The sequence below is a fragment of the Physeter macrocephalus genome, chromosome 13 (genome assembly GCF_002837175.3).
Source record: "Physeter macrocephalus isolate SW-GA chromosome 13, ASM283717v5, whole genome shotgun sequence".
Taxonomy (NCBI): domain Eukaryota; kingdom Metazoa; phylum Chordata; class Mammalia; order Artiodactyla; family Physeteridae; genus Physeter; species Physeter macrocephalus.
In genome coordinates, this window is record NC_041226.1 from 85,334,489 (window position 1) to 85,348,847 (window position 14,359).

Here is a 14,359-nt window from a genome sequence, read left to right on the forward strand (position 1 = left end):
TACTTCCTGATAAAGGAGGTGTCGCTGGAGCACACTTCTGACCGTGGAACCGAGAGTCTGACATTTACCTGGCAGGTTTCTCGACTCTTGTTTACTTTTTCCTGTCTGGTCACAGATCGACACGTCCCTGCCCGTAACGGGAGTGAGTGTTTTATAGTGGAAACGCTAACGGAACGCAGGAGCCCGATTCTGGTCTACAGAACCCCCCCCGCTGTTTGTTTTACTTCTCCTGGCGGCGTCAGTGCGCTGCCATGAATTACCCAGCTCTCGTCCTCTGACGGTGGGAACGCGGGATTTTCTTGCCGTTGTTCTGACACTCGCGGATTTGTAGATGTCACTCGCGTCCTCTGAGGAGTGCGGGTTTATTGATCAACAGCTCTGCTGAGGCCCGGGGCTGTGTGTTCCTCTAACACAAATGCAGTCAGGATGGCTGGGCACCTGGAGGGGAGGTCTGAACTCCACTTGGAAAACTGAACGGCACGCGTCACGGCGAGCCAGGGCTCTGCGGGCCGGGCTGGACGCCGTGAGTACCCGCTTGTGGGTCCCTCGTTTGTGGGTGTTTCTGGACCCTGCGGTGTGGTCTCGGGCTTGTTCATGGCGTATGTGGCCCACCTATCCGCCGGCTAAGCAGCAGGCACCCCGGGCGCTCTGTGGGCAGCAGATGCCTGGGATGCCCTTAGGATCCTTCTCACTGCCGTCGGGGAGGGAGAAGAGGTGGCTGGAATGCAGGACAGAGCCCGAGGTTCGAGCCACCGTAAGTGGGCTTCGGAGCAGCAGAGAGCGTTGGAGAGGCCCGCTGACGTTGGAGACCGCACTGGGCTCAGAACCACCGACCACGTCACCCTTGGCAGGCTGAGGTCGGATCCAGCGGCCGGCTCAGAGACCTGCCACCCGAGAGCTGGAGACGCCCACCAGGAGGACGGAACCGAGGGGCGTCCTCAGTCCCCCATTCCCAGGCTCTTGGTGTGGCTTACTTTTGCAGCTAGCTGTCAACCGTGAAAACGTGGCGTGTGCCAGAGACCGGAGACGGTCGCGGCTGCCGTTCTCCAGCACCTGCGATTGGCCAGACCTCGAGCTGCACCTAACCTTGAACACCGGGAAGTGTGGGCCCGTCAGCATTATCCCTACTTTGCAGATAAGGAGATTGTTAAACAGTTGGTATGTGGGGGTCTGGGGGTCCCCTTGTAGCTTAATACCGTCCATCAGTGGGATTTGAAAGAACTGTGGAAACTAAAGTGGGTGATTTTTAGCTATAATCTGTAACATATTAACTACCCCCAATTTTAATTATAAACATGCTACCTAGAATATTAATTATAAATGAGAGTATTGGTTAGAATACCGGAGCAAACGTATATATATATTTTGGCGTGCCTTTTGCTTGTTGAGACTGTGTGGAATTAGCTCGTCTTTAGACTGAGGAGCTCTCATTCTGTGAACACGTAATTGATCCTCTCCCGTTGCGCTTTCCACAGCTGGTCGGGTTGGGTTTTTCCTGGAGAAGCACTGTGGTGTCTAGTCTCTGGCAGCAGGAGACCACAGGCCTGAGTTGAGATGAGCTTAGGGAGATGTGTGGAAAGTGGTCCAGGCCTCCGGGTGGGTTGAGAGTGAATGTCGCCCGGGAACTGAGCCCGCAGGAGAAGGCTGTTTTGACTGGGAGGGAGGGAATGAAAACGGGATGTGTTTCTGAAGGAAATGACCCAGACACGCCGGGGGCAGCCGGACAGAGGGAAAGTGACCGGTGGTGGCCGGCACCCACCGAGGGAGGGGATGGAGGGACAGCTGTCCCTGGTGAAGGTGAGGCCCAGAGCGTCCCCCCCAGACTCCTGCCCCCCTTTGGGGGCCTGAACCGGCAGCCTTGTAAAGTCAGCCACTTGGAGATTCAGCCTCTTTCAGTCCTGCGGAAATGCAAACGCCCTTGCACCGCGGCCGGCTCTTAGGAGAGAGAAAGGCACCCGTGTCTGAGAGGCGCCTGCTTTGGGTCAGGAGCTTTGTCATTCACACTGGTCATCAATAATCTTATGCAGTCATTGCAGGGATTTTTCTCTTAGGTGGGTCTGACTGCCCCCAGTTTACAGGCTAAGACTCAAGGCTTAGGTAATTGACGATCACAAGGCTCCAGGGTTAGAGCCCAGTTGTGGACCCAGCCACAACTCTGCCCTTGGCCAGTGCTTTCCCCGCACCAGGGCCCGGGTGGACAGGTGTGGCGGTCCCAGGATAAAGGGGGGGAGAGAGCAGCAGCTTGAGGAGGGGGTGTGAATTAACAGGCTGGCTGCTTGGCTTGGGGCCGTGCCAGGATCAGTGGATTTGGGATGGAGAGAGAGGAAGGAGGTCTGAGAAACCATCGGGTCCGTGAACTCGGGCCACTGCAACCTCTGAGAATGAGGCCAGGAGCTCTGGGCTGACGTGTGTACCCAACTCAGACCCAGCACTTGACCTTCAGTGTGTACTTCGGAATTCCCTGGGAGAAGAGTCATTACAGGTGTTGATCAGACCCGGGTAGCTTGTCCGCGGCCCCCAAGGTCTGCCCCCGCTGCCTACGGGGGTTTCCCCCTTCTTTTCATGATTTCGGGAGCTGGCAGAATTTCACAGGAGAATCAGGCTGCATGATTGCAAGTAAATTATCATGGCTTTTTGTTTGTTTGTTTGTTTGTTTGTTTGTTTTTGCGGTACGCGGGCCTCTCACTGTCGTGGCCTCTCCCGTGGCGGAGCACAGGCTCCGGACGCGCAGGCTCAGCGGCCACGGCTCACGGGCCCAGCCGCTCCGCGGCGTGTGGGATCTTCCCGGACCGGGGCACGAACCCGCGTCCCCTGCATCGGCAGGCGGATCCTCCCGGACCGGGGCACGAACCCGCGTCCCCCGCATCGGCAGGCGGACTCCCAACCACTGCGCCACCAGGGAAGCCCAATTACCATGTTTTAATGTGCAAAGACCCTTAGAGGCAGGGCAGTCCCTCGTCCTGGTTGATGCTTATTTTCCCTGCATAACTATGAATAGCTGTTCACTCTTAAAATGTCTCTGTTAGACCATAAATGTCTTTGCTAGAAGTTGCCTGGTCCAATCCTGCCGTTTTACAGATGAAGTTGAGTGCCTTGCACAAGTCAGATGGCCAATTAGGAAAGAGTCCTGAGTAACCGAGTTGGGTCAGCCAGACTTGGGGGGCGGGTAGTTAGTTACATGAACCAGTGACTGATCACCCCCAGGTGCTATCTATTGGACAAGCCCCCAGACCCGGGGCTTCTGAACTTTTCAGAATGAAAGAACGGTGTACCACACACAGTGGTGGATAAATACGGCAATGCATTGATGAATGGATGATGGGTGAATGAATGAATGAATGCACCCCAGGTCTTCCTGTGGAAATGCCCACCCCACTGTAAAAGCATGATTGTTGTTTCGCATCTGCTGGACCCAGGCTGGCAGCCCAGGTGGCCCCTGACAGTGGTTTCAGAGGAGCAAACTCCCTGGAAAGGCTCCTGGTCAGGCACTGGAAAACGGATGAGCACGCTGGAGTGGGTGTGCGCTAGCCCATGACTCGCCAGACTCCCTCACTTTTACCGAAATGTGTTTTTCCCAAGTCCTCGTTGATTAGAAAGCTTTCCTCAGTTCACATCTGGGATGCCAGTTACTGCTCTTTCCAAGGGATTGCCTTTTTATTTTTTTTAATCTTTTGGCCGTACCGCACAGCGTATGGGATCTTAGTTCCCCGTCCAGGGATTGAACCCGTGCCCCCTGCATCGGCAGTGCGGAGTCCTAACCACTGCACCGCCAGGGACGTCCTGAGATTGCCTTTTGAAATGAATTCTTTATATTAAGTTCTACAGTCCTTTTTTTTTTTTTTTAAATATATATATATTTTTGGGATGTGGACCATTTTTAAAGTCTTTATTGAATTTGTTGCAATATTGCGTCTGCTTTATGTTTTGGTTTTTGGGCCGCGAGGCACGTGGGATCTTAGCTCCCTGACCGGGGCTTGAACCTGCACCCCCTGCACTGGCAGGTGAAATCTTAACCACTGGACCTCCAGGGAAGTCCCTTAAGTTCTACAGTCTTAAGTGGGGTTCCTTCCTGACAGGAGGTAGAGGAACAGAGTTCTCCTTGCTCAGAAGTATAATAATGATCAAACCAGTTAACATGGACGGGGCCATTTCCCCATCGCCAGGCACTGTGCTTGTTTTGTTGTTGTTTATCTGTTTGTTTGTTTATGGTCCTCATTTAATCGTCCCAGCAGCTGTGGGGTAGATTGCTGTTAGTGCCCCCGTTTTGCAGAGAAGGAGAATGAGACCCCAAGGGGCTGGGTCCCTGGCTGAGAGCCCCACGGCTGTGGCCGTGGCACAGGCTGATTCCCAAGGCCCTGCTCTTCACCAGCGTGATAAACTGACACCCTAACGGACTAATCTTATTTCTGAAGCGATGGGTCTACACCACAGACGTGCTCTCAAGTGTCTGGAAGGAACTGGACACTGTTGGATTATCCACTTCTTGTGCTTTCAACCAGAGGCCACTGTGTCTGAACCTGGGAACCAGACGTGATGCCGTGAAGCACGTTATCTCTGCCGTGGGTCACCTCGGCATCGCCCGGCCTCGGAGCTGGGGTGGGACTGGTCTGCTGGGGACGGAACGGTGTGTTTTTCTGACTGTTATCTTCCTCTGCAGAGTGGCCCCACAGACATTTTATATGAATTTGATTTTAAAACATTTTTTAGCTATTTGGGAACGAATAAAAAGCCTCTTAAACATTCACATTCGTGCTTTACCCAATTTTAACACCCTGGAGATCAGTGGCTTCTAACCTGCAGACCTAGGAGTGCCGATTTTCCCACATTCACCTTTGTCTAGAAGAACGTCAGGCCTGTGTGCACCGACTTGCTAGCAAGGGTGGAACTTGGCACTGTCGGTTGTTTAGAAACATCTCTCCTGCCCATCTCAGCCTGTCCGGGCGCGTGCGTTTTGGGGCTGTGCACAGGAAACGGCCAGGCAAAGCCTCGGCGGGGCGGCAGAGCCAGCGTGCAGGCGAGTTACAGAGTATCTCATCCTGCTGCAGCGTGTGCTTGAACGTGGCCAGCAATGCCAGCAGGTGTTGCCTATTGTTTGAGATGAAACTTCAAAGTAAAACTTCCTGCGAGTCACGTTTCAGATGAATTGCATGTGGAAGGCGTCCGAACATGCCACGGCAGGCCAAGACTTGTCATGCTTCTCTATAAACCAAAGGAACCAGTACTGGGGCGATTTGATGTCAACATTTTTTTTGCATTCATCCAAATTGTTCTCACCGACTGTCTTGAAACACATCAATTTCCCAAACTTGATCTTTTCAGATGCATTTCTTTTCTGGCTGATAAAAATCTCCCGTTTTTTCCTCTTTTCTACGTTGGGAAACCGTATAACGTTTCATCAGAAAAAAGCGAGGGAGGTGGCGGCCCGTGATGCATCTGGTGATGTGTCTCCTGGTTCACACTCCGAGCTGAGTGAGTCTGGTCGAGTCCAAACCTTCAGCCTCAGTCTGCCTCCTTGAGACGGTGAGGAATCAGCATTCGGCTCCAGGGAACGCCTGGGATAGAGGCTCCAGAGGCTGCAGTTGGAGCCGAGAGCTGGATCAGGGCTTCCTAGGGAGAACCCAGGGTAGCACCCCGCTCTGGTCTTCGGAGGAGCGGGGAGGAGACAAGGCGCACCGCATCAAACAGGCAGGGGGGCCCAGAGGGCAAGAGTCCCGCGGTGTGAAGTTGCTAACTGCGCTTTAAGAACAGTCAGGGGGGCGGAAGAGGTCAGTGTTCACAAAGAGCGGGCCGCCCACTCGGCATCCGGCAGTGCTCTGCTGGGCCTCGCCACGTTCCCGAGCCTGGCTGGCTGCTTTTCTTGCCCCTTTTGTCATCTGTGACATCTGCTCGGTGCTTGTCCTTCCTGTGATACCGTACCCCTCGCAGCTGTGCAGACCTCCAGCTCTGTGCCGGTGCAGGGAGTGCCCTGAGCATACGGCCTTTTTGATGTGTGATAAAACAGAACCGAGCCACAGGGGTACGGCGGGCGAAGGCGTCAGAATATCAATTAACCTGCTCTGAACAAAGCTGCAGCTCCAGAGCGGAATAGACATTTCACTGAAGTGTCAGGAAGATGGATGATGTATTCTAATTAGGGACTGACTGCTATCTCCGCATCCAGCCGTTCCTGGAAGTCAGAACCACGACCCTCGCGACGCACCTCACCAGCGTCCCATCCCGGCAGTGCTTGGATGCTACTTGACTGAACGGTGACTCCTTGCTTTGCCAGAATTTGCAGCCATTAGCTTGCTCTCAACCAGAAGTGCTGTTTCCCCTTGAAAGTGTGGTCCATTTTGCCACTGGGCAGTTGCGTATAACCTCTATAAAGTCAGGAGCTCTGGGAAGGAAGATCTTTTGCAGGCGCTAAGCCTGGGGCTCCCATCTTGAGGATGCTCCAGGACCCACACCCCCTGACGCAGAGGCCGTGGTCGCCGTGTGCCCTTCCTTCCCAAGCGGACTGATGCGGGGATGAAGGGTCTCCACAGCTGTACCAGCGGGGTGTGGGTGCTGCCCTAAGAGGTCCTCCAGGGACCTCGTTTCTTTTTTTTTTTTTTTGCGGTGCGTGGGCCTCTCACCGTCGCGACCTCTCCCGTTGCGGAGCACAGGCTCCGGACGCGCAGGCTCAGCGGCCACGGCTCACGGGCCCAGCCGCTCCGCGGCACGTGGGATCCTCCCGGACCGGGGCGCGAACCCGCGTCCCCCGCATCGGCAGGCGGACCCTCAACCACTGCGCCACCAGGGAAGCCCCGGACCTCGTTTCTTTGCACCTGGGTGATGGCACCGTCTCCGTGAGTCTGAACGAGTAACCCGGAGAGCAGGTGGCCTGGGATTTGCTTCGAGCGCCCTCCCCGGCACCTTCTCCTTCCTTAAATTTCACATCCAAACCAGAATGATGCACCAGTGAGGCCAGTTAATTAGGGAGGTGTTCCTCATTTTGCTGCACTTTTCCTGTGTAATCGGAAGGCCCGCTTTCTCCAGTCGGCGAGAGCTGTTCCCCTGAATACTTCTAAAAGCTTTGGACCACATACTGATGTCAGCTGCAAATTTATGGGCAAGATTATAATGATTTCTCAGTAATGCAATATTAAAAGCGGAGGTCTTTCTCAGTGCTGAGTGAAGGCGGGGTTCCAGCCTTCTTTCAGCTTCAAAAAGGGATTCGAAACAGAATTACCAGCCCTTGTCCTAGAAGAAGCAGTCAGGGGGCTCCGACTCCCTCCCCTCCAAATAAGGAAAAACTAAAGGGGTCTGAATGTAGCCAAAGTTCAGAACATTTGGGTTCGCCTTCCAGAACTGTAAGTGGGGGAGCTCTCAGACCCTGTGCCCACTGATTCCTGGAGGGGTGCGCACATCTGTAGGTGTTTGCTCTTTTTAAGAGCTGCAGCCAGCGCCTGGCTGCCTATAACAAGGACTTGAGGGAGCAAAAGGCTGTTAAAAAATCTTTTTTGCACTTTTGCTTCATTAGTTCTAGAATCCAGGGGCTCCGTGGCTGCACGTTCTCCTGCATAATTTAAGGAATTAATGAAAGCATGCCTGATTTTTCCAATACTCTTTACTCTGTAAATTTGTTTAGCTTTTTTTATTAACTGTCAGTTGAGGCTGTTGGAACCTAAACATTTTAATATTGAAGAAATGTGCTCCCCCCTGTTTTTAAAAAGAAAGACATTGCTTGCCCTCAACCACACGGTGTTCTGTACATCAGGTGTTATGAGTTATGGGTGACCTTGGGTCTGAGTTCACCCTATCAGTCCATCCTCTGACCTTACGGCAGGCAAGTTCTTATAATGACTGAGAGCGGGGGGGCCCCCTCTGGGAGCCCGCATCAGAAAGCTGGGCTTCCACTTGGGGCTGTCTGACCCCGCCTCACCACAGAACGGAGACCCGAGGGGGACACGCCCCCTGTGTCCCCCTTTGCCTGGCAAAGTAATAAAGCTATCCTTTTCTGCGCAGCCAAAAAAAGAATGGAGACCTGAGACAATTTGTGGCTTTATTTCACTCTTCCAAAGCTCACTTTATCTACTTTATCTGACCATCAAGTTGAAGGCATTAGTGTGTATGTGTATAACTCTAGGCTCATAGGATCTTAAAGGACTTTAGAAATTGTTGGATGCGAGTATTGCTGAGTCACATTAAAAAGAAAACAGCGTAAGCAAATGGGAAGCTCATGGTTTTAGGGTTTTTCTGGTCTTCTTTGGCCGCACAGCTTGTGGGATCTTAGTTCTCCAACCAGGGATCAAACCCGGGGCCCCGGCAGGGAGAGCGCCAAGTCCTAACCACTGGACTGCCAGGAGATTCCCAGGAAGATAATGCTGTGACTTGATATTGTAAAAATGTCCACATTCTCCATAAATTAATCTATACATTTAACGTCATTCCCGACCTTGTAAGAATCTATATTTTGGAACTTGACAAAATAGTTTTCTGCCTCCTTGGAGGAACAAATTTTTGAAAAAGAGAAAAAGAAGGAGGAGCATCTCCTATTAGATAGAACAGTAAATTACAGAACAGCGATAACTCAAGTGGTGTGAGGATGGCACAAGAGTCTACAGGCGGAGAGATGCCAGAGCCAACATCATATCAGCACGTAGCTGTGACTAAAAAAAAGTTGACGTTCAGAGGGGAGAGGACAGGCTATTTCCTAGATGACCGTGGGATAGTTGGAGATCCACAAAGAAACAGATTAGGTCGAGGCTCACATCATTTTCAAAATAAAATGTGGCTCTTTTAAATGTTTCCGTGTAAAGAGTAAACCGTCAAGAGAACTCAGTTTAAATGACAGTGAACACTTACCAGCTTTTGCAGTGGCAAGGGGGTTTTTTTGTTGCTGTTGTTGTTTTTTGCGGTACGCGGGCCTCTCGCTGTCGTGGCCTCTCCCGCTGCGGAGTAAATTACAAAACAGCGATAACTCAAGTGGTGTGAGGATGGCACAAGAGTCTACAGGCGGAAAGATGCCAGAGCCAACATCATATCAGCACGTAGCTGTGACTAAAAAAAAGTTGACGTTCAGAGGGGAGAGGACAGGCTATTTCCTAGATGACCGTGGGATAGTTGGAGATCCACAAAGAAACAGATTAGATCGAGGTTCACATCATTTTCAAAATAAAATGTGGCTCTTTTAAATGTTTCCGTGTAAAGAGTAAACCGTCAAGAGAACTCAGTTTAAATGACAGTGAACACTTACCAGCTTTTGCAGTGGCAAGGGGGTTTTTTTGTTGCTGTTGTTGTTTTTTGCGGTACGCGGGCCTCTCGCTGTCATGGCCTCTCCCGCTGCGGAGCACAGGCTCCGGACGCGCAGGCTCAGCGGCCGTGGCTCACGGGCCCAGCCGCTCCGCGGCACGTGGGATCTTCCCGGACCGGGGCGCGAACCCGCGTGCCCTGCATCGGCAGGCGGACCCTCAACCGCTGCGCCACCAGGGAAGCCCATGGGCCTTTTTATACATCCACACAACACCAGAATCCAAAGAAGAAAGCACTGATTGATTTGGCCAAAAACTTGTGTGTCAGAAACAGCACCATACACAAAAGACAAACTGTGGAAAATGTTGGCAACATCGTTTTTCTCAGAGTCTGTGGCAGCAGTTGCCAAAACGCGTTAACATTCTTAATATGTAAAGAGCTCCTGTAAACAAATAAGAGGACAAAACCCCAAGGGCAGAGTGAATAGACGGCATGAATGGACATCTTGGAAAAGGAAAGATTCAAATAGCCAATACACGTATGGAAAAGATATTGAATCTCATTAGTGATCAAAGAAATGTAAATGTAAATTAAAGCAGCTACGGTGTACTCTATTTTGCTGGACAGATTTTTCCCCCAGGATAAAGCCTGACATTGACAAAGATGCAGGGAAGCAGGTGATCTGCCATTGGATTCAGAAACTGGTGGGAAATGCATTAATGGATATCTTGGAAAAGGAAAGATTCAAATAGCCAATACACGTATGGAAAAGATATTGAACCTCATTAGTGATCAAAGAAATGTAAAAATTAAAGCAGCTACGGTGTACTCTATTTTGCTGGACAGATTTTTCCCCCAGGATAAAGCCTGACATTGACAAAGATGCAGGGAAGCAGGTGATCTGCCATTGGATTCAGAAACTGGTGGGAAATTTTGTCGCGTGATGTGGCAAAATGTGTCAAAAGCTATAAAGGAAGGTATCAACTTTTAGAACTTTATCATGAGGATATTCTCTGTACCTCGAGATGTACATACAGCACTTTTTTTTTTTTTTTTTTTTTTTGTGGTACGCGGGCCTCCCTCTGCCGTGGCCTCTCCCGTCGCGGAGCACAGGCTCCGGACGCGCAGGCCCAGCGGCCACGGCTCACGGGCCCAGCCGCTCCGCGGCACGCGGGATCCTCCCGGGCCGGGGCGCGAACCCGGTTCCCCTGCATCGGCGGGCGGACGCGCAACCGCTGCGCCACCAGGGAAGCCCCCATACAGCACTTTTTAAATGATAGTTTTTGTTTGTTTGTTTTTCGGCCGCACACTGCGCGGCGTGTAGGATCTTAGTTCTCCCACCGGGGATCGATCCCGTGCCCCCTGCAGTGGAAGCACGGAGTCTTAACCCCTGGACCACCAGGGAGGTCCCTAAATAATAGTTTTTTTTAATAATGGGGTGAAACTAAATGAGCGGCAGGATGTGATTCATGAGTATTTGGCAGGTCGCTTCACGCAATGCCTGGCAGCTACGAAAACTGCCAGGAGAGGAGCATTCTGTGACATGGGAAAATACGCATGCAATGTCCTCACTAGGTGAAGAGAGCAGACTACAAAATAGTATGTGCAGTGCGGTTTTTCTCCACCTCCCCCCCGCGCCCCACCCCCCGCCGGCCAGGAGAGAAGATATCTGTATGTGAAGCCTGGAGGGAGATACACCTAAGTGTTAACAGTGGCTAGTTTGGGTCGGTGGTGTTGCCAGTGAGTAGCATTATTATTTCAGCCTTTTAGTGTGCCCACAGGGTGTACAACAATCATATATGACTCTCACAACTGGACTTCAAGGCTTAATGAAAACAAGTCTTCCAAACCAGCTCCCCCGCTGATCCAAGAAGACGCCTGAGGGATTTCAGCCCTATAACGAGTTCACTTAGGAACAGAAACTTGAACTCGGGCCTCTTAATGCTCTGTTCGGGACTTGTCCTTAAGAAAAGTGGGCTTTTGTTTTGCCCTTGGTGGTCCCATTTCTCTCATATCTGAGAAACTCCCTCTAGGAGATAATCCGAAATGCGGCAAGAGCTGTAGCACAGAGATGTTCCTACGGTGTTACGGGTAACGGTGCGAACGCCCAGCAGGTGAAGCGTCTGGTCGTGGGGCGCGGCTCAGCGAGGAGGTGGGCCGACAGGAAAAATCCGGTGGCGGTTATAACACGGGATGGAAAATATCAGGCCAGAAAGTACGTAGGGTGTGCTTATCACTATAAACGTAAGATTCAGAAGGGGATGTGATATTATGAGAGGAGTGGTTAGGTGAGGTGAGGCGGCTGTCAGAAACGTTTATCTTCTCTGACCTTAAAAGTTCCAGTCTTTCTATAAAGGTATGATGTTCCTTCTCTAGTAGTTCCAAACAAATCTGGAAAAGTAAACATAGGCGAGCACCTTTGCACCTTTTCTCTGCCCAGGGCTGGATTCTGGACGGCATCCCCGAAACGCGGGAGCAGGCTCTGCTGATGCAGACCCTCGGGGCCTTCCCCAGACAAGTCCGTGAGTAGCCCCGTCCGCGCCTGGAGAGCCCTCCCCCCAGACCTGCGGCCCCCGCGAGTGAGCGCTGCCCTCCGTGTCAGCGGCTCCCCGGTGCACGGGCACCCTCCAGGAGGGGGGTTTGATGGGCCTGTGACCCAGCAGGACAAAGGAGGACAGCACGGTCGAATTTTCCACGCGGCGAAATGCATTCGGGGCTTGCTCTGAGAAACGCGGGGTTTTGCTCTGACCCTGGTGATTCCTTGTTCCAGGAATCTCACACCTGAGAAACTCTCTTTAGGAAATAATCCCCAAATGGGGCAAAAGCGTCCTGCACAAAGATGTCACGGAGTTATCGGTGACACCGAAGCCTGTCCTCGGGTGAAGCGTTCAAGCGTGGGCTTCCTCTGTCCTGAGATTACGCGTCTGTGTTCTGACCTCTCTTTTAAGGCCCCGCTGGGGATGGGAGATGGTGGCGGTGCTAATGTCTTTATGCAGCAGCAGATCTGCTGCCACCACGCCTGGTTTTGCTTCTTTCCTTCTCTCCCCAGTCGTGCTGAGCGCTCCAGACACGGTCCTGATTGAGAGAAATTTGGGGAAGAGAATCGACCCTCAGACAGGAGGTGCGGCTGTCTCCACCTCCGCCCAGCCACCCCGTGGGGTCTCACAGGGAATCCTAAAAGCACCCCCGCCCCCGGCCCCCCCCCCACCGCCCACTGAGCACTTACTCTCAGGCTTGGGCAGCAGGCGGACCCGGGTTTGTGGCCCCTGCCCCTTCCTAGCTGTGTGACATGGGACAAGTTGCCCAGAGTCTCTGAGACTCACCTTTCTCACCTGGACTTGAGGATGAAAACGCTGAGCCCTGCCTTGCGATCTGGTCGCTGCCAGGAGGCAATGAGAGCCCGAGGATGGGAGCCCGGCACAGAATAAGCGCTCGGAAAGTCACGGCCACCCTTCCCCTCGTGCTCAGCGCCGTCACCACTCTGTCGTTGTGAATAGCAACGGGGGAGCAGGCCCGGAGCCAAGGCCGGGTGCGGTGCTGCCGGGGTGGGCGGACCAGCAGCCCCGGGGCCCGCAGGCTCTGCCCCCAGGTTGGGCGGGCAGCGCTAAACGTGTCCCTCTTCTCGCAGAGATTTATCACGCCACCTTCGACTGGCCCCCCGAGCCCGAAATCCAGAAGCGACTGATAGCGCCAGCAGGCATCTCGGGAGGGGAGACGGCGCGGAGGCTGCTGGCGTATCACAGGAACATCGCCAGGCTCCTCCCCTCGTACCCCAAAATCCTGAAGGTCATCGCTGCCGACCAGCCGTGCGTGGACGTCTTCTACCAGGGTAAACCCAGGTGGACCCTCGACCCTTCTCATCCTGGTGTCACTTCTTTGGCAGTGATGCCACCGTCCAGTGTCCAGGGTGTGTCTGGGAGCCCGGGAGTCAAGTCGCGGAAGGCCCCAGGTCCCCGCCCAGAAACGAGTCTGGGGTCCCTGGGCTAATATTCTACACCCCGCGTGGCCGGCGGACTTGACGGTGACGGGGTGGGGCGAGGAGAGGCGGGGGCCGGGTGGGGGGGACGTGCAGCCAGAAGTCTCGCCCTGAGGCTGAAGGAGGAGGAAGAGGAAATTTATAAATACTCAGACAAACAAACGTACAAACCAAGCCCACCAGCGCCACAAAACCCAAAAAACCACAACACGACTCGGGTGTCCTGAGCCCACTGAGGGCGGGGATAGGCAGTCGCATGCCGGGCACAGGCCTGCCGTTGGGAACAGTAACAGACGTTCACAGCAGCTTCCCAGAAATGGGCTGAAAGAGGCCTGTTTGGGGGTCAGGGGTGTGACCACTGGGTCCCGAGACTTTGGAGCCAGGTGACCTCAGCCCCACCACGCATCAGCTGTGCAGTCTGCGGCAACTCTCTTAACCCCTCTGAGCCTCAGTTGTGTCATCCCCAAAATGGGAACAAAAATCCTTCCTTCCTCACGGACTTAGGTGAGGGCTCCACGAGATCCTGCAGCGCAGGGGTCCGCAGCCCTGAGCCCGGTAGCTGGTGCAGAGAGCGGCCCAGTAAACATCGGACGTTGCTACCGTCACGATTCAACATCCGGTCCCGGAAGACAGGGAAAGTTAGAAGAGTTCTCCCCCAAAGCAGCTGCATTTATCATTTTTAATTTTTTTAATTTATTTTTTTCTTTTATTTATTTCATTTTATTTTTCTTTTTGGCTACGCTGTGCGGCTTCTGGGGTCTCAGTTCCCCGACCAGGGACTGAACCCGGGCCCTTGGCAGTGAAAGCGTGGAGTCCTAACCACTGGACCGCCAGGGAGCTCCCTCATGTTTTAAGTCTTGCTGAGCTTCAGTTGTGTCCACACGCAGTTATCCATCCCCTTCTGTGCGATGCTGGTGCCTGACACAATAAAAATACCTCCGCGGGGATTGTAAGACACTTGACGGTTGACGATGCCCTCTTTTGGTATATTCTCTCAGATCTCTTCAAGAGGAGTTTAGTTTTGGTGGGGAGGTGGTTCTGAGCTCCCCGGACCGGCCCTCCCACCGGCCCCCACCTGCTGGTGGCCTTGTTGTCTGAGCGGCTTTGCTTTACCGAGAGCGAGAGCCGGAGCCGGCACAGCCTCGCTCTCCGAAGGGGGTCGGTATACGA

At 53.2% G+C, this 14,359-nt stretch overlaps 1 protein-coding gene across 13 annotated transcripts in view; it reads left to right on the forward strand.

Moving 5' to 3' along the window:
• Positions 1–14,359, forward strand: part of LOC102990948 (adenylate kinase 8) — a 142,443-nt gene that overhangs the window by 45,940 nt on the left and 82,144 nt on the right. For 9 of the 13 annotated variants that reach the window (XM_028497225.2, XM_055089411.1, XM_007101474.2 and 6 more), the window contains 3 exons: positions 11,654–11,735; positions 12,263–12,334; positions 12,842–13,042. In XM_028497225.2, coding sequence (XP_028353026.1) covers positions 11,654–11,735; positions 12,263–12,334; positions 12,842–13,042 — 355 coding nt within the window. The remainder of the gene's footprint in view (positions 1–11,653; positions 11,736–12,262; positions 12,335–12,841; positions 13,043–14,359) is intronic. The other 4 variants (XM_028497229.2, XM_028497234.2, XM_028497228.2 and 1 more) reach the window with 2 other exon arrangements.